The sequence below is a fragment of the Pseudochaenichthys georgianus genome, chromosome 11, assembly GCF_902827115.2.
Source record: "Pseudochaenichthys georgianus chromosome 11, fPseGeo1.2, whole genome shotgun sequence".
Taxonomy (NCBI): Eukaryota; Metazoa; Chordata; class Actinopteri; order Perciformes; family Channichthyidae; genus Pseudochaenichthys; species Pseudochaenichthys georgianus.
The window spans coordinates 32,451,716-32,472,274 of NC_047513.1; the positions used below are offsets into that span (position 1 = coordinate 32,451,716).

The 20,559-nt window shown below is 43.6% G+C and overlaps 1 protein-coding gene across 1 annotated transcript in view; it reads right to left on the reverse strand.

The window, feature by feature from the left end:
- Positions 1 to 20,559, reverse strand: part of trappc9 (trafficking protein particle complex subunit 9) — a 339,169-nt gene that overhangs the window by 177,906 nt on the left and 140,704 nt on the right. Inside the window, exon 17 of the mRNA XM_034094424.1 lies at positions 16,020 to 16,138. Coding sequence (XP_033950315.1) covers positions 16,020 to 16,138 — 119 coding nt within the window. The remainder of the gene's footprint in view (positions 1 to 16,019; positions 16,139 to 20,559) is intronic.

Here is a 20,559-nt window from a genome sequence, read left to right on the forward strand (position 1 = left end):
AACCTGAAAGTAAGACATATGAGTCAGTGAGAGTGGCGTTTAGTATTCAGGCACAGCCGACTGTGACCAATAACAGCTTACATGTCTTCCTTGTTTGTGAAAAGTTATTTGTATTCTTTATTGTTCCTATAGAAACCACACCACTGCTTTCTGCTCACTGGTGAGTTAAGGCCCGACACACCAAGCTGACAGCAAAGAACACGTCCCGACGGACCCGACTGTTGCGTCGCCTCACGTCTAAGGCGTCTTGGCCAACAGGAACACACCGCAAAGACTTCAGTCGACGGCCAAGAAGCACGTACGCACTGCGCATGCGTGAGTGGCAATACCTCTCCTGACCAGCAGGTGGCGGTAGTGTGTATTCGTCATTCACAAGAGGCGGAAGACAGACTGCGTGATAACCGAGAGAAGAAGAACAGACTGCGTGATATAAACAAACAACAAATAGTGCGTTCCATTTTCACTCTCGTCCGTCACAGACTGTTTCGCATAACGACTTATAATCGAAAACATGTTTAGTGCGGTGCTGGAAAATGAAAAATAATCGCCGTCTGTGTGTGCCTTCTTCACTTCCGTTTCGCTTCTCATGCACTGATTCGCTAAGCTGAACAGCCAATCGGAGTGATTTAGCCTCCCGATTCAATATGTCGGGAGGCTGTGGCAATGCACCCTTAAATTGTTTAACTGTGAGGTGTTATACAAGTGTACTGTACTCTGGAGACAGAGTGAAAAGGCCTGTTTGTATAATTATTTTGCATCGTGTTGAATCGCATAGTGTTGAATCAAATCGAACTGTATCGCAACAGGGGTGAAACGTATCGTATCGCCTGGTGTTTCAAGTGCATCGTTAATGTATCGTATCGTTGGCAACGTATAGAGACGAGCATCCATCGGCCTCAGTGATGGAGATGCACATCCCTAGTAAGAGAGTGTTGTACAGACTAACAACACTACAATAACTCCAGCACCTCCAAACAGACTCAAGTCCCGCCACCCCTACAACATAGCAGCTCAAGAGATGCTCAACTCCACCTCTGAGGACATGGTTGGCAGCAGGTTGGAAGCAGGAGTGGGAGTCAGCCGGGCCCTCCCGAATCCACCGTTACATCTGGGACCCAGGAGATGGCGCCATTGGAGGAGACGACCTACCGCGCCGGCAGTGGACCGCTCTGAACCGTCTACGAACTGGGGTCGGTCGCTTTAAAACCTCGATGAAGACGTGGGGCTTGGCGGACAGTGCGGCATGCGAGTGCGGCGACCCTGAGCAGACCGCTGTCCATATAATCAGTGGTGGTCGCAGTGGGCTGTGCGTTTGATCATCAGATCAAGGGGGCGTTGGGGAACTCCAGTTCGAAACCAGCTCCCGCCCCACTGCGTCAGGCCGTTGTGTCCTTGGGCAAGACACTTCACCCGAATTTGCTCCTGTGGGTATTGTCCACAGTAGATGTATGATCTGTATGTGTAATGTGTACTTGTAAAGCGCTTTGAGAGTCATTGAGAAAGCGCTATAATAAATATAAGGATTATTATTATTATTACCATCTGCCCCTTATGCAGACCACCCTCGGAAGCCAGCCTCTTCCACCTAGGACCAGAGATGCGGGCATGGCTACACGACACCGAGTTGGACATATAACGTTATACGAAAGAAGAAGAAGACTAACAGGAATAAACTAAAATAAATAATGAATAAGTTGAATAAATAATAAAGAGGGGGGGGGGGGGGTTGTCCATTAATCAAGACAGAAATGAGAGAGAATTGAGGAAGGTTAAGAAGGGTTGCCACTTAGTGTAATATCTAATTGCCTTGAGTTGTATCTATTAATAGATGTGTTATGTGTTTAATCAGCGTTACCTGCAATACGTTTCAGTTTTTTACAGAGCAGCGGATTCCACTCTGGTCATTCAGAAAGATGTTGTGCTGTTAAATTGTATAACATCATACATACAGGTATTTAGCCTACAGAGTATCCTTTTGAAGTCGCCTGAAGATTGCAATCCAATTAACTCAAACAAAACACATTGTCTATCTGTCACATGATATCGAACGCCCAGCATGGACAATGATGTTGGACAACACACACACTAACCTCTGAACTCTTAGCGTGTCTCACGATTCATTATTCTTAGATTATTCTGTCCAAACCAGCAGGACTGTTTGCGACGACAACACGCAGGACATTTGGGATGTACAGTCAACCGTAAGCCAATTAAAACATCTCTGGCCTCTTTAAATGCCGTTTCCACAAATCCTTTCTCCATCCTCCTCCTCCAGGTTACCAGGGAAACTGCTGCATTGAGCTTGTGCAAATATTTAAAAGCGCAGATCCCTGGTTGGTTCAAACACCACGGTCATCCCGACATATCAATATCCCAACCAGGAAATAACCTCATCATGTTCTCCTTTGATGTGATGTGAAACCTTGGGATACACTTAATATGGAAGGAATACCGATTAAAAGAGATTTAATGGGATCCTCCAGCAATTTAGAAAAGTACTTTTATAAAGTTGAAGGGATAATTAGCAGCATTTACAGTATTTTGTTTATTCTGTACTTTTAGTTAATGCTGCTGCCAAGTTGGTGAAGATGTTCCTTCCTTTGCATTTATCTTTTTGGCACCTTTGTGTTTTTATATTTGTTTTCGAAATGTCAGCGTGTTTCTCCTAATGGAAATGGTATTGATCGTTGTAGTGCTTTTCCGTCGTATTCAGTTCTTTAAGCAAGCGGTGACACGGAGTGGAAACCCAGGTGTGTCTGCATGGTGCACTTCCTGCGAATCCTGACAAGCTGTAAAAAATACAAAATCATCTGGAGTAATTTAATATATTTTCTGAGTGTTGGCTAATTCACTTGCTCGTGGCTCAATCTGATTATACGTTGCGAGTCATGAAGGGGAAGGAAATTGGATGAACGGCGGCAGTACATTTTGTCATAGAGAGTGACATCCGCCTGTAATGGATACCGGCTTCTGCAGAAAACAATTACACACATTTCTCTGTTCATGTGTGATCACAAGTAAAGCGAGGACCCTCAGGTGCCTCCAGACACCACACTGCAGCTCTTATAACCCTGGGGTCCAGTGCAGGTGTCGCAACATTTACCAGCTGGAGCGAGAACAGGGAGACGCGGCACAACACCCCCCCCCCCCTACCTGATTCATATAGTATATCAACAGCCAGTCAACCGTGGAGATGTGAAGTCAACTTCAAACATGGGACTAGCAGAGCTGAAAGCTAAAAGCTCCAAAGACTGGGACAGAAAATTATAAATGGCATGGCGGTGTATGAGCAGAGACATATGCAAACACACGTTTCGACGACACCTATATCCACACACTAACGTAGCACAATGACCTGTTAAAGGGGAAAAGCACGTGTTCTGGAAGGGTAAATGTACTGCTGGCGTATGAACGTCCCGCTCAGGGTGAGTGTGCTGCAGCGCGATGGATTTCACACATGGATTCAGGTCCAGTCAGCATGATGAGATGCTTGATTCTCTACTCCGTCCTCCCGCCGAGCTTGCATACACAGCCATTCCAGACATACAGGACACACACATCGAGCAAACAGAACTTTATAATGAGCTTCTGGGGGCGGGACTGCATTTTAGACTACGGCTCAGTTGTCCCATCGTTGTACGTTGTTGTTTTTCATTGTTTTGGACTCCTATAATTACTGGGTGTTGCGACCTACGCTTCACAGAACAGGGCTGTGCGGTCAAATCATTTCTAATGCCGTGCTTGGGCCGAAACCACGAGTTCACCTACGCTTTACTGGTAATGTCACGATGAATGATTACCGTGGCGGTTCCTTTATTGTTAAATCCACTGACTATTTCTTCGGGAGCCCAAGGAGACTTTTTCAGTTTGCTTGTTGTGTCCAATAGTCAAAAACAATATCGACTATGGAAAAGTCAAAAGCTTTTTAAACGTCATTGTTATTACAGAGAGAAGGCACACATAATCAAGACTAGGGAATGATTGGCATTTTGCTAGGTACCGGTGATTGACTTTATCCATCCATCCATCTTCTCCCGCTTATCCGTGGTCGGGTCTCGGGGTATCAGTTCCAGCAGAGAGCCCCAAACTTCCTTTCCCCTCATCAACCAGCTCTGACTGGGGGGTCCCAAGGCGCTCCCAGGCCAGCGAAGAGATATAATCCCTCCACCTGGTCCTAGGTCTACCCCTTGGTCTCTTCCCAGCTGGACGTGCCTGGAACACCTCCCTAGGGAGGCGCCCAGGTGGCATCCTAACTAGGTGCCCGAACCACCTCAACTGGCTCCTTTCGACGCGAAGGAGGAGCGACTCAACTCCGAGTCCCTCCCTGATGACCGAACTTCTCACCTTATCCCTAAGGGAGACGCCAGCCACCCTGCGGAGGAAACCCATCTCGGCCGCTTGTATTGACTTTATTGATAGCAAAATAGTTTAGATGTATTTTCAATCAATTGATTGACTAATGTTTTGTTTAGGTACATTTGATAAATACAATGTAATCTTCAAGTTGTTTACAGCTATTATATTAGAAGAAGGACTTATGTTGTGCAGTTTGCTAGTAAAGTGCTGTACACAACAAACATGGTAGGTTGTTTAACTCAGGAATGATGGACACTTGCTGTTGGAGCGATTAATAATGAATGCAAAGTGGAAGTGGGTATAGGGGAGGAGTGGAATTGCAGGATTGAGCTTTAAACTGCAAGGAAGGCCGGCAGCGTTCCACACTCTCGCAGGAAATCAAGTTGCTCAAATATCAACAATTGTCAAATAAATGTTTCATTTGATGAACGAGGATATCCAGCTCCTCCAGGAAATGCGTATCCCAAGGCAAATCATCGAAAGCGGAAATAAAAGCCTCACATGCAAATCATATTACTCAACATATGAGTTGTGCAGACGGGAATGAGGTGAATAATACACCGTTTTGTGTAAATGACAACACGGAGAGAACGAAGCTCGCAATTACATTTGTGCGTATCGAACTTCTTCTGCAGGCATGACGGAGCCAGCAGCAGGCCGGCTGCATCTCAGAGCGATAGGACGGGGAAAGGAAGCACACGCAGCGTCCGCAGAGACTGCATATGCGACCGGTATATGTGACTCGCACACAAGCGTGTAAACAAAATAAGATGTTTGAAGATCCCTGTGGCTCCATATCAGAAGCAGCTCCTCGGTGTGACACCCCCCTCCCCTAAAACCCCATCCATCTTCCTCTCTCTCCTCACTCATGTTTCCTCCCGTCATCCATCACCCAGGCACGAGTGATACGCTCCATGTTGTAGGAGCCCAGAGAGGAAAGTGGAGGTAGGGGGTGGGCACAGATGTGGTTTGCAGCTGGAGCTCCAAACTCCAATCAGTGAGGACAGTCTTTTTGCGGCCAGGTAAATTAAGCGCTCGGAGATTAAACGGCTTGTAACATGTTGGCAAACACTGTGATGCGTGTGTGTGTGTGTGTGTGTGTGTGTGTGTGTGGTGTGTGGTGTGTGGTGTGTGTGTGTGTGTGTGATGATGATTATGCCTTTTGATTAGTTTAAATTATCCCCCGCCCCCCCCATCCTCACCTCAGCCTTCAGGCTAAACACAGACATTGACAGATAGCGGCGTGGATGGAATATTTAGTACATTTGTTAGAGGTTGACTGCATTATTGCTTTTAACCCCATGTTTAAAAGAGGCCCTATTAAGCTTTAAGGGGTGGTCCCTTTACTGCAGGGGTGTCCAAACTACGACCCGTGGGCCAAATGTGGCCACCGGACCATTTTGAATCGGCCCTGAATCAGCAAATTAAAAAAGTATAATGACTTAAGTATAATACACTTCTGCTTGTCTTATATTGTACTTCTTAAATATATATGTTCAAATATATTACACAGTATTCATGTGTTAATAAGCCTAATGCTCAAATAAATTCAATCTTTTTTTAAGGAATGAGCTGCTAACAAAATACATGAAACCCTATGAAGAGCATTTTCAAGAATAATTTCCCTACATCGGATTGATTTGTCCAACGTATGAGTCAAGATAACTCCCCTCTAGTGAGCGGCCCAGCCCTTCGTATATCCTTCTGTATGTGGCCCTCGGTGTAAAACGTGTGGACACCCCTGCTCTATGATGAAGAGAAGTGGTGAGGGTTTTACAACTTTTGGAAGTACTTTTATGAAAGGTGTGGTTTTGATGTTTGGCAGCTGGTAGAAAGTTATACCTCACTGTTGGACCTTTCAGCATGTTGTCATAGTTGATGGGGAACCACGGAGCAACAAGGTGATGGGTTTGAATGTTTCTATACATTGGATTGTTATAGGTCAGGGACACTTAGTCGCCCGCAGGGGCAACGTGAGTCGCCCGCGGGGCATGTTCAAAAATATCTCGCCAAGCAAATCCAAAATGTATGAAATACACAAAACAAAAAAGGAAATGTAATTAAAAGAATCTACCCTATGCATAAACGAAACCTAAATCATAGCGAACTCTATCTACTTACTACAACTCTATATCCATCTAAAGATGTTTAGATTATTGAAAAGTATACAGCTCCCTTTCATCTGAGTGTTGAGAGCTGTATCCATCAATTCATTGTGTGCTCAAAGTGCTCCAGATTGATGCATTTCACTTCAACATTTAAAAAAAACTCTTCCCGGGGGTGCATGCCCATGGACCCCCCCAGAGGAGGTGAGGCCCGTCCACCCTGGAAGAGGTGAGGACCCCCCCAAATAAAGCAGGTTAAAATACTTAAATTGCATACATGTTCTTTTAGTAAACACTGAAAACGGGTCCCACAGACCCAAACAGCACACAAAGGTTAAAGGTCAGCATATAATAATGTTAAAATATGCTACATATATACATTGCGTTTTACGGCAAGAAGAGAACAGAATCCTGGATTGATATAATTTCATTTTAAAATCACTGACGACCAACGATATCAGTTGTATCACTTCACTGATTTTGTATCGCTGGTGGGTTTACTGATGGAGGAGAGGGGTGACATCCATCATCCACTGACATATGATGTCGGAAATGATGCAGAACATCTGCAATCAGACACCTGGATTATGGTATAATCATGCACAGAGGGGGGCGATCAAAGAAGTGCCGCTGCCACACACACATATCACATTGTATTCGTGATCAATCAAATTGAGAATTGTACGAAAATTAAGATACGTTTGGTTTGTTGTAGTTAGTCAAGTCCTCTGACCGTTTGTTTTCCATCGGTCTCTATCAGCAGCTTATCAATATGTGCAATGTATACATGTGCCGTTAATAACTGTGAATGTATACCTGGCTGCTAAATACTCAGATCTGTTACAGGATGTCTTTTTTTTTTATTGTGCTACTTAGGTAACGTTAGGCAAGTCAAAGTCAACTTTATTGTCAATCTCAAAATACGTTTGGACACACAGAAAGATCGAAATACTGTTTCCCACAGTCCCGAGGTACACAAAGACTCACACATTAAAATGCAAGAACACTCAATAATTTACAAAATAACCGTTTACTTCAAGTAAGCAGGATATACGTATATAAGATGTACATCGTGCAAAAAGGGAGTGCAAAACTGTCCATAGCAGCGTACAAGTGACTGGTGCTGGATTGTGTGTGTCTGTGTGGAACAATGTAAATGTCCCCTCTGTGGGACTAATAAAGGTATTTTGATTAATAAAGACCACATTTCAGAAGCTATATACCACATGAAGTTGTCCGAGAACATGCCCGACGGAGGGGAAAAGCAAAGGGAAGATGTCATCCTGAGCCAAGAGAGAAATCATGCGGTTGTTCAGCTGGAGTTTCACACTTGGGCAGACAGCTGTGGCAGTTATAAATATCTGTATCAGGAGTATCTGTGCAGAGAGCTGAACTGCCATCGGCCGCGCTCACGTTCTAAAAATAGAAAGCCGGCTGGCAGGCAGGCAGGCAGGCCGCCGCTCTGCTTCTGTCTCCACTGGATTTGATTAGCCCTGAAAAAGCTCTGCCCACCCCAACCCCCCCCCCCCCAGGTTATTTGCTCGCTACACAGATGCCATCTCCATTGTTAAGAAAAAATGCTTACACCGGCTCTTCTGAAGTGTGATCTAATATTCTCGCCTCCGTGTTTAAGGTTAGTGCCTCGGCAGCTTTTCAATCAACAGTTTTGTGTGCACGTCTGCAACCGTACGTCATCATATTCTGCCGGTATATCAATCTAGTGAATTAACAACATTTGACAGAGCTCGTTCTAATGCACTGATAATACAAATAATCTTTAGTTTTCGAACAGTCGCCATCTGTTTTTGTTCGTAAGCCTTTCTGAGATGGTTGCAAAGACACGATAAGGAGACTGTATGAATATTGGGCAGCATGTATACCAAAATAGGCTGTACATCATGATTAACTGGGAGAAACCAGGCGATTCTATTTGAAATCAGATGTCCAGCACCCCCATACAGCCTGAATGGAACGATCCTTTGTTCATAACCCATGTTCCCACCGTAAGGACCATTGAACTGCGAGAATGGCAGTCGAATCAGGCTCCTAAAATCGAATCACCATCCCTTTACGCAAGCTAGTTATCAATATATACTCTATGATGATATCTGAAATGCATCAAGAGCTGCAATACATTAGCATTTCATTATCGAAGTTAAATATTGTTTTGTCAATGTTCTTTAGTCACAAATTAGACTCTCGAGGCGTCGGTGTATTAAATGTCTTCGATGATGACGAATGCTTGTATCATCAGTCTGAAATCTAAATATATTAAACAACGAGAAGGGCAAAGACGTCTGTTACAGGGCCCGTGTCGTGCCTTTCCGGTTATTACCCGTCCCCCTCGTGTGTAATGAAGTTTGCTCTGCATGTAAACGGTCTGCAGAGTCACAGACCCTCAAACCCAGACAGAGTGAACACACAGACTTTACAGAGATGCTGTTTGAGAATCCAATGTGAGTTTGGAACACTGAACAATTTAAATCTATTCTAGTAGAGCTCAACAATGGAATTATGATCAGCCATGACACGGGACCTTTAAGGCATGATTCAAAACCGCACCAACATGCCATTTGGTTGGCTTTCACTCGGCCCATGCCACATCCGTTCACAATGTTTCGTGAACATCAGGTCAGTAGTCTCCCTTAATCATGGGGACACACAGACAAACAGAAAGGTATTCGCTCGTTGGCACAGGCAATTCGGAGACAAAAAATCATTGCAACTATCCTTCAATTTTCCAGGGGTCCACTGTAACCAGACGGCCTCCAAATGTCTCTCGATCCAGCTTTAAGAGCCACTGTCAAAGAGATTACTGCGCTGTCCACTCCAGTAATCTCCCACCAATAACCACCTCCAATTGGACTATTCCATTTCATATTCGGCTAGGGTCGAGAGGTGCACAGCATAGAGGAAATGGTGCACTCTAATGCTGGCAGGATGAGGCCCAGTTACAGACTGTTCTCCAGCCTCAGAGAAACACATATCTATTCTCACGGCAATCTCTGTATTGCAATAACATAGCACTATGAAGAGGGAGAAAAAACGACGTGGAAGCACCCGGGACATTTGGCATTTTGAAGATAATGGCTGGGCGTTTCCAATCCCGGTATCATAGCGCCCCTTGAAATGCGTTTCATGACATCTGTCCACCGAAGATAGTCCCGCAGGTAGAGTAAGTGAGCGAGAAGACGGCACATCAGCCAGATTTACAGTTGAGGCAATCGCTAGGATTACAGTATGCGCCTTTTCCCATTACTTCCAGCCCGTCACTCGTGTTACCCGCTCACATGGGTCCCCAGCAGATCCTCTGCATCTGCTTCTGACTCAATCATGTGCCAAGATGCTCCAATGGGGACTCTCTGCAGAAACAAACCATGACAGATCTTGAGGAGATAATGTTCTCCCACAGGGCAGGTGGGATGAGACATAAAGCTGAGATGATGACGATGATGAGGAGTAATTGACAGTGTCAAAGAAAACCAAGATGAGGAAGTGCCCTAACTCTCCGAGGAGAGGAGGCATTGAAAAACACGTCTAAGCGGCCAGTCCTTCTTCTCCGGCGGTGGATCCATCCCCAATGGCAGCGGGATCATTTCTCATGCCCACAGGCGTCCCTGATTTAGAGGGAGGTTGAAAATCGGGTGCTAAGATTGAGCGATGAAAGGTCAGTGAACATGTTGACTCCTCGCGTGCTGATTACAGATCAGCCCTGATTGATTGGCATGGTAGGCAAGCTCAAGGAATGCCAGTGCAAAAATAGCACATATAGAAAACATGGGCATATGTAGAAAAAGGTGGTATGTGGGTCGAAGCGGCCAATTTCCCACATGATTGGCAACACCGAACGTTGAGATATTTAGGGAACACCTGCTTTAATGCCGGCCAGTTTGGCTACGAGGCGTTCAATTTCCTGTGCATCTGTCCGTCCGTCCTCCAAGCCCAAAATCAGTCATTAGCAGCTGAACAATTTCCTCAAGCTCCATTTAACAATAGTGGTATGCCAACAAAAAGAGCCCTCTAATATATGCATCGACACAGCTCGGAAAAAGGTAGAAGTAAGAGGTTGAGAAAAGTTCACAGAGAAGCCTTCAAGCAACTCTTACTAATTGAATCAGGAAGATCGGCTTGTTCGAGAACTGTCGGAGGATGAAGGCACTTTTGACATGTGTAATACAGAAGGCTGTCAAAGACACTGACAGGTGAGTTAACAAAGACATATGGAAGACAAGCAGTGGCCGTGCTGACTAATCCGCTTCCACTGACAACAGCAAAAGCTCTGATTGCATCCAACGCCACAGTTTGTTATTTTCCAAAAATAGCTTTGCTAGAAAAGCTGATATCCAAGATGTAAGATCACAGGCTAGAATTGGACAAGCTAACGGTAAAGACAGAATATCTGGGGTGTAGTTTAACGTGCTTTACAGAGCCGTGGCTGCACCGGGATATCTGACAACAGCGTTTCCATCGATGGCTTGTGGACCGTTTGGGCAACATTTCCATGTGCGTGTCCAAAGCTTCCAAGAACAACGTTTCCAACAATGAGGTTTCCACAAAACCCGATTGCTCCCTGTGAATAATAAAGTACGTTGATAGACTGATTAAGGCAAGGTATTCTTTATGGTTTATAAAAAAAGTCAATTTTAAACGCATTTACGAGAGGAAAATTCCCACCCTGACTTTAACGACCTTTAATTGCTTTCACACCCGCTTTGCTTTGTTTTCCGTTTATTTGGTTCACACGTGGGAAAACCATTGAGATGTTAATTGTAGTCTGGTTCATGTCAACATTAACTTTTTACAGACGTAGACGTCTCACACACTGACGAGGGGTGTAGCAGTTCTGAAAGCATATAAGAAACTGCAGTTCTATCTTGAGCTGAAGATGCTTCATTTTGTGACGATGGATCCAATCATCTTTCTTACATAAGATTCTCCAAGTTTCAATTTCTTCTAGACAATCATCTTACAGTATGGTAGTAATAAATAATAATAATATATTTTATTTATAAGCGCACTTTTCATTTGCGTAAACAAAACTCAAAGTGCTACAAAAATAAAAATTCAAAAGGGTGAAACAAAAGAACAATAAAAAAAAAAATTAAAACAACATAATAAAAGCTGTGACATTCATGCCCGCATGGCATAATGTGGGGGATGTAATCTAGTTAAAGGCTATTCTAAAAAGATGCATGACTTAGCTTGGATGTGTATCCTACATTTCCACTGCTTCTACATCAACATGCGTCAGGTGCTCGACGGGGATTTGAGTCAAATGTGTAGAAACAATCCAGCCCATAACATCGATGAGTCATGCAGCTGGAAAACCCAGGATACATTTACCACGGGCTAATCAATCCACATGCATGTTTTATACCCGTCTTAAACACACATAGAAATGAACCACCTTCCTCTGCTCTACGTCTAACAGCATGTCCACGAAATGAAAAGGAAAGCAGCTCCCGACAACTTAAGTGTGCTTGTGTAATTGGCTTTATTAGCCATGGTTCCAACACCATATGTGCGGCTATAAAAGTCAGAGCTGCCATTCATCTGGCCCTAATAAGCCGAACCACTGATTAAAATATCCAACGTGCCTTTAGCACTGGCTGGTTCTGTTTCTGCTTTACTGTAAAGGTGTTGGATGTGGACCGGGTAATGCATCGAATCCAAAGAGGAAAGAATAGTGCTCGTTACCCTCAGTGTTGTCGTGCAGCATGTGGAGTCTGTGTAAGTAGAGGACACATTTAAAAGTAACACCGTCTCACATACAAACCGACAGTCAATGGCGTTTGCTCATTAAAATGATCAGAACCTCGGATATCCATCAAGAACAACTCTTACTGTAGAAATTAAACATCAGAAAGTCCCGAGGGAATAATTCTGTCTTACTCCGAAGATATTTAACTGTTGACGTTTATAACCAACCCTGACTCGGTTATCTCCTTTAAGGAATGTGCTGCTGCACTCATATGTGGATATTCTCAGTGTTATGACCGGTCAGCTCTCGGTCACAGAGTCAGGCAAGTGATTGAGTGTGTCCAGATTAGGACTGCAACAAACGACTAATTTGATAGTCGATTAATCTATCGATTAATGAAACGATTAATCGACTATTCGGACTATTACGCCTCGCACAATTTCTCAAACGCTCTTATTTAGCCATCAACTTTTAGATTTAGCTTGAGGTTGTTTGAGGCATGTGGAAACTAACAATGAAGACAATACAGATGAATACTTGATTAAAAATACATATTAAATTAACTAAACAAATTGTTTACAAAATGAACATGGCTTTTCATTTAAATTAATTAATAATATTTCACATCAAAAGAAACAACAGTGTTTTAGCAAATAATAAATAATCTGAAGACAGAACTGTAAACAGAAAAGCTGAAACTTTAACAAACTAAATAATTCAGTTTCCTCTAATCATTAACCCATGTTTATATAATGTAGTTTGCTTCGTGTGTTGCTGCTAGCATACAGAACACCTGACGTGGAAACGTTACTCGTGGACGGGGCTACAGAGCTGCTAGAAAGACAGTCGGTGCATTCCTCCGTCTGGATGTGGAGCGCTTTTGATAAATGTTTAGACAAATTGCTCGTGTTACCGCCCTCACATGCTAAACTCTTATTGCACTTTTGGCAACGAGCATCGAGACGGGTAAAGTTTAACCACCTCGGAGCGCGTTCTCTCCGCCATCCCCTCAGTGTGTTGCTGCATGTAGCAGCCGCGTGTGTGTGAACGGCCCCGCCCCCTCCCACACAGACCAGGGAGAGAGATCTCGTCTGATCGAAAATACATCATAGACGCATTTGTTTGTCTTTTTGCATATTAGAAACGAGCTGGCCACACTAAGACTGCGATATAATGTTTTTGTATCAATAATACATGACATATATTTTTTAAATGTCCCCAGTACCGATAACGTTGTAGCTTAACGGGGCGTAAAACGCACGTGATGACGTCACCAACGAATCGACGACTGAATTAGTTGGCAACTAATTTGGTAATCGATTTTAATCGATTAAGTCGATTAGTTGTTGCACCCCTAGTCCAGATGTTGGGGATAACTCCAGTGTTCCCAGGTGTGTACGCACCATCCCCCAATATGTGGATTAACTCTCTGTAAACTAGTTACATCGAGAGAATTGATGTGGCAACGCACCGTGCAGTCAGAGGGGGGGCGGCGGGGGGGGGGGGGTGTCGACAGAAGGTCCAGTTGTGATAGACACGGTTCGCCACTGGTCTCAAACACGGACCTTATTTCGAGCTATTTTCCAAAATCCTATGGAGAAAATGCGTTGCTTTTTGTCGAGGAACCGGACGTGGTAAAATGCTAACTTACTTCCGGATTTTAGGACGCGTCACTGTGGCGCTCTATAACAATCAGTGAATACCTTTAAAAGAAATGTTTCTCCCGAACACTATCATGTATCTGCGCACTGTGCTTGGTCCATTGACAGAATCAGGTTCATTTCAAAGACGACACAGTTTTTTGTTGCGCATAAATAAAGACTGTATCTCCATTGTATTGTGGTTTATTGTATTGTTTCTTAATCATTGTTTTGTTGAGCAACTGAGCATAGCTTTTCATACAATGTTGTGTTCTCAGTAACATAAATCACTTTGTCATCTTCGATTACAATCATTATTTCCTGGACCACAATGTCAATATTTCTCCAAGTTATAATTAGTCTGTTTGCTCTGTCGGTAGAACCTGAACCAGACCACGCCTTCTTTGACCATGAACAAGTGACATGCAGCCCTATTTCCTCCACCAGTATCCCCCTGCCAAAGCTTTCCAAAGGTCAGAACGTTCACTTTGTTTGGCTGGAGGATCGGACATTAATGTTGTTTCCCTCCTGATGATTCACAGCAGAGAGAAAGGGGTTCCTCTGGTCTTCAAAGGCAACACAAGGAATCCACTCTCACTTGCAGGTGCTACACATGACCCTCAGCAGGTAGACTGTTGGCATGCCCTTTTGTACCCCTCCAAAACCTCCTCCCCTGCAGCTCTACTTACTGTAGAGGTGGTGGGAAGTAGTGGAAATACTTAGTTACTGTACTTAAGTACATTTTTCTGGTATCAGTACTTTACTCAACTACTTATTTTTCTGAGGACTTTTTACTTTGACTTCTTGCATGTTGAACCCAAATACTTCTACTTTCTACTTCTTACATGTTGAACTCAAATACCTGTACTTTCTACTTCTCATATGTTGAACTCAAATACCTGTACTTTCTACTTCTTACATGTTGAACTCAAATACCTGTACTTTCTACTTCTTACATGTTGAACTCAAATACCTGTACTTTCTACTTCTTACATGTTGAACCCAAATACCTGTACTTTCTACTTCTTACATGTTGAACCCAAATACCTGTACTTTCTACTTCTTACACGTTGAACCCAAATACCTGTACTTTCTACTTCTTACATGTTGAACACAAATACCTGTACTTTCTACTTCTTACATGTTGAACCCAAATACCTGTACTTTCTACTTCTTACACGTTGAACCCAAATACCTGTACTTTCTACTTCTTACATGTTGAACACAAATACCTGTACTTTCTACTTCTCACATGTTGAACTCAAATACCTGTACTTTCTACTTCTTACATGTTGAACCCAAATACCTGTACTTTCTACTTCTCACATGTTGAACTCAAATACCTGTACTTTCTACTTCTTACATGTTGAACCCAAATACCTGTACTTTCTACTTCTCTCATTTCCCAAACAGCTGGTTCCTTTAGTCTGAATGTGTGTTTGGTGCGTGGTCATTATTCTTCAGAGTCACTGCGTGCCTATTGGTTGGAACACGATCCGTGTATCCATCACTTCCTGGTCTTCTCTAAAGAAGAGGGACCAATGGAAACGTTGTCATGTTGCCGTTGGTCACCATGGAAACATTCATTAGCTAACAATGACATTATTGTTCTGTTGATATAAAGGGAGGTCAGGTACTCTTTAAAGCAGCTGCTAGCTATGGGTACTTTTTACTGAAGTACACTTCAAAGCCTCGTTACTTTGACTTGAGTAAAGAAGTTTAGTCAGTACTTCTACCAGAGTATTTTTAGACAGGAGTATCTGTACTTCTACTTGAGTAAAGGATGTGTGTACTCACACTGTATTTTCCCATTTGAAGTTTCACAAAAAATCCGTGTTAAAGTTACCTTGATTGAATGTCTGAGTTCTTCTCTAAAGAGCAGATAAAGTGAACACCAGCTAAATAAACGTGTGTTCTTTCTGTAGCTAAAGTACTTTTGGTTGTGAATAATGCTTTAGTTTTACCTCAGCTTTTCTGAGGACTTATTATACCACATATAGTACAGAGTGTGCTTGGTGTGAAGCGAGAGAACATAGTAAATATCACAACCTTAGTTATTCATTATCTGCAGAAAAGGAGCAGTGAGACTGCAGCAGGGTGAATACGTCGTGTCTGTAAACTGCGCTACGAGCCAGGAAACAGGAGAGAGAAACCCTGCTTGCATCTTGATCAGCAAAAACAATATCGCTCTGCCTTTCACACACGCCGTTCTCTTACCTTAATGTGGCTGTACTCCGCCCTGCCAGACTCGCTGCCGACCGTCTTGTTTTCGGAGCGGGGTTTGAGGACATGGCGCAGCGGACTGTTGATTGGCAGGCCCGTCAGGCTGATCCCATCTGAAACACATCGTGGCATCACACGGTCAGCAAAGAAACCAGCATCGAGACAAGGCTGTCATTAAAGAGTGGATAGCAGTTAGTCAGTCATCTTGTATATTTCCATGCACTTCACAATTACTATGCAATCCCCACGAAACAGTCCGAGAATTGATACTCAAAATGTATACAAGCGCTAATAATGTAAGCATGCATGTATTACTGAAAAGGAAACATATAATCTAAAATATGAACAACATTAGTTATAATTATATACAACATAATATATGTAAATACATTATTGTGTGTCTAAATAAAAAAAGTGTAAAGTGTTGCCCCTTATGAGTTTTTTTAAACGATGTATTTATATTAGGGCTGTCAAACGATTACAATTTTTAATCAGATTAATCACAGTTTAAAAATTAATTAATCAGGATTAATCACCATTCGAACTATGTCCAAAATATGTCATTTATTTATGTATACTGTTGTGGGAATGGAAAGATAAATGAAAGCAGGCGGATATATCCATTTAACATACAGTATATATGTTTATTATAACATTTTTCTGCATGTCAAAATGAAAGACAGCCCACACACCTATCAATCATCAAACCGTGGGGTCTTCATTCATTACGTGTCGATTTCTATCAACGGGGGAGTACTTCAGGAAAGTCGACAGGGGGGGGGGCGGCTAGTGAAGTACTTCGGGACCACAGATGCCCCTTTCACACCAGCGCCTTTTCAGCTCCGGCTCGGAGCTAGAGCCTGAAAAGCGCCGGGTTTTCCAGTTCACACCGGAGCTGCGCCGGCTCTTAGCTCTGGAATCCGCTTCATTTCCAGCTCCAAAAAATTGTCGGTCCAGAGGCAAGAGCTTTGGAGCTAAGAGGCGACGTCGCTTACGTCTCTCTTACGTTGAGGCGTGCAGGAAACTAAACCCACCTCCCATGGGTCGACTGTTATGCCTGCCTAGTGCCTACAAGCAGTAGTGCCTAAACACACTTTATAAAGTCAGGCAACACTAACCAGGCTTCGTGTGGTTCTGTTTATTTGTGCCTTACTTTGACCATCCGTTCACTGTTATCGATCATTGTGGAGAGAGGCAGACGTGTTGTTTTGTTGCAGCTATCGGATGCAAGTAGTCAGTTTAGCTTCGGTTGCTATGCCAACATCACCCGTCTTATACCAGAGAAACTTTCATAACAGCGTTGTGATACCAAACAGTGTCAATTCAGACTGACACACATTCACTTAGGCTAAGGGGAACTGGGGATATGCATCAGCTGCTTGTGTGAGTCGGACAGTGAATACTTTAGAGCGGCCGCTGCAGTGCGAGCTAACCGGGAGCTAACGGGAGAATAAACTCCTGTGGAAGAGCAGCACTGCAGCGGTCGGTAAATGCTCAGGGTATATGCAGGAATCCTGAAGTCAAATTTAATACCTTTTAAGACCTTTTTTAAGACCCTTTCCATACATTTTAAGACCTCATCGCAACTTTGAGTTCTAACCGGTTACATTGGCGACACACTTGACCTCACATTTACTATATTGATTGTAAGATAGCACAACTAAACAGAGTGCAGACAGACTACTGAAGCCTCCTCTCCACATGAACTTCAACCTCTCTGTGAAGGTCAGGGTTAATGCAGCATGCTGCTTTGTTGCTTCTGGACTCCGTGCTCTTTCATTCCAGTAGAACCATCAGAAACCAGTAGAAACCAGTAGAAACCAGTATTTGACCAATAAACAAAACAATTGACAAAACTTTGAACTATGAAATATATTAAACTTCATGAGCTTCAGCGGGTAATGCCATATAGGAGCTCCCTCACAAATACCCAGGGGTTAAATTGGGCTGTCCGGGGCTAAGCCCGGCACAGAGGACGATGCTCTGACGTCATCCCCCTCACACATTTGTCATATGTTTACAAAAAACAATATATATGTTAAGACTTTTCTCGTTCTTAATATAGACTATATTTAGGGTCGATATGTGTTGACCGTACTTTAAAATAGCAGATCTCTGTGACCGGATATAGTTTGGCTTAGACCCCGGCCCCACGAGGACGCATACAGTAAAACGCAAACGCAAAAAAGTCTTCCGTTCACACGCATTCGATTCATTAACGTGTCCGTTCACACTAGACCACTGGAAATGCTGGAAACGCTGTAGTACATATGCCAGGCCTGTAGGTGGCGCTGCTGCCGCCATAAAATACACCAAAAGCAGCGAAGAAGACCCCGGAGCATGGTTGTCATGGTCGCCCTTCTGTTTATTCTCCGCGGTGGACAGCGTGTTCTCCTGCTGTATATCTCTCAGGTAGTCCACCAGCAGATAAACCCCCCCCCCCCACAGAGCGGAGCAAGGCAACGAAACTTAAAATAAGAAGCAGCATTTTATGGCACGCGATGCATGGGGCCACCTTGAGGGGGTTTCCCGACATGTTGTTTCAGTAAATTAAAGGGTGTTTCATGTCGTCGTTGCTGTGGACCTTCTTAATACCTTGGAAAATGCCGTTTAATACTTTTTAATAGCCTTAATTTTCGCTAAATTGATTTATCAACTTTTAATACTTTTTAAGACCCCGCGGACACCCTGATGCTGCAGAAACACATTAATAAACAATGAACCACGGCACTCTGGAGAAAAGTATAAGGTTGGAGAAGTCGTTATTCAATTTATTCTGGCTTCGTGTGATTAAAAGCAACACGATCATCGACCCGACGCAGTTGTTGTTGTTGTTGTGAGCTGCCGTTGGGGGGCAAATCAGCGATGTAAACGGTGACGTCATGACGCAGCAGGGGCAGCTCTGGGGCGCCAGTGGGCGGTGTGCACAGAGCGGGAGCTGAAAAGGGAAACCGGAGCTGAACCAGAAAAGCTCCCGCTCGGAGCTAGAAACTGAAAAGCGCTGGTGTGAAAGCCGCAAGAGTGTGAACGTTGTGATCAGCTGTTTTAGCGCAGTTCTCCAGTGATGGGGAGAGTCTCCCTCCGCAGCCGGTTGGCGTTGTTTTGGCACAAGTCCGTGATACAGAGCGACGTTAACAGCAGCCTGTCTGTGCACACGGAGACCGACTCTGTCGTCCGGTGATCTAACCGCCTTCTGGAAAAGCTTCACAAGTACGTCGGTACGCAAATGCGCTTTGTGACACAAGTGACGGTAAGCATTTCAGATTAGGCCATAACCTGCGTACCAGTTATGTGCACCCCTGTACCAGAGCCATATTATTACTATTATATGGCTCTGCCCTGTACTACAGCTAAAGTATTCTCCATCGGGACTTCCTGCAACAACACCACGCCGTTATCAAAGATGTTCTATTGAGACGATCACTACGTGACAAAAGTTTTCAAATCCGTGGCTACTGAAATCAATCTTACTAACTGCTGTCTGTGCAATTTACTCCGCGCGAGTTGGCAGACTTTATTTTGCTTACTTTAACATCATGTCTCATGGTGGGGCTAAGCCATTTCTTGGTATGGGTGTAGCCTACCCCAGCCATACCCTGGCGCTGCCACTGGTGGCACGTATGGGGCGGGCCATTCTGCACATGCGTTAAATGCGTTAAATATTTTAACGCAATTAATTCAAAAAATTAATTACCGCCGTTAACGCGATAATTTTGACAGCACTAATTTAGAGTCATTTGTGGTTGCGTGGATAGCCTTTTAGCCAGCATGTAGTTTGCTTGTTGTAAATGGGGAAAAATAATCGCATAAACATTTCAATCCACCGTTAATGTAGTGAAGTGCACGTTGAAGACCCATGACTCACGACGTTGTAGCTTAAGTGATGGTTGACACTAGCTGCTAAATCTGATTAAAACACTGCAAGAGACAGTCATCGTTTTAGCCGGGGAAAAAGCAAAAGGTTGTCAGACAGAAATTCCTTTTTTACCTATTTTTAAGTTTTTGTATGACATGAAAGACAACCAGCCTAGCAACAGACACTAAGAGGAGCTGGGGCGAAACAAACCGTTACTTGCAAGTTGTTTCTCCTACTAACCAACGCACTGTTGCCCTCATACCTTTGTAACAAGTATAATGTTCAAAGAGATGCCGTTTGAGCTGAGGGGTTTTATTTAATACTTATGTAAACAGGAACTGTAACTGTGTATTTTAAGCAAAGTTTGCCTAATGGATATTTAACACAATGTCCTAAATGTACTTTATCTTAATATACTGAGGTCACATTGCTTTGTTAGATTGTAAATAGTGCAGTAACTTTCCTAAAAGTTGAGGTTTTAATATTTCAAAGTGATAGAAAATCTGATATCATAGTGTCCATTGTGAGAGCTAAAGCATGTGAGGAACAAATGATTTGATGTGTGACCTTGAGAGGACAGGGGAGCAGCTGCACTATCCGAAGCTGCATGAGGCGAAACCACAGGGGCTGCCGCTTTCAACCCACTCAGACAATACTCCAAAATGATGCCCAGAGCCC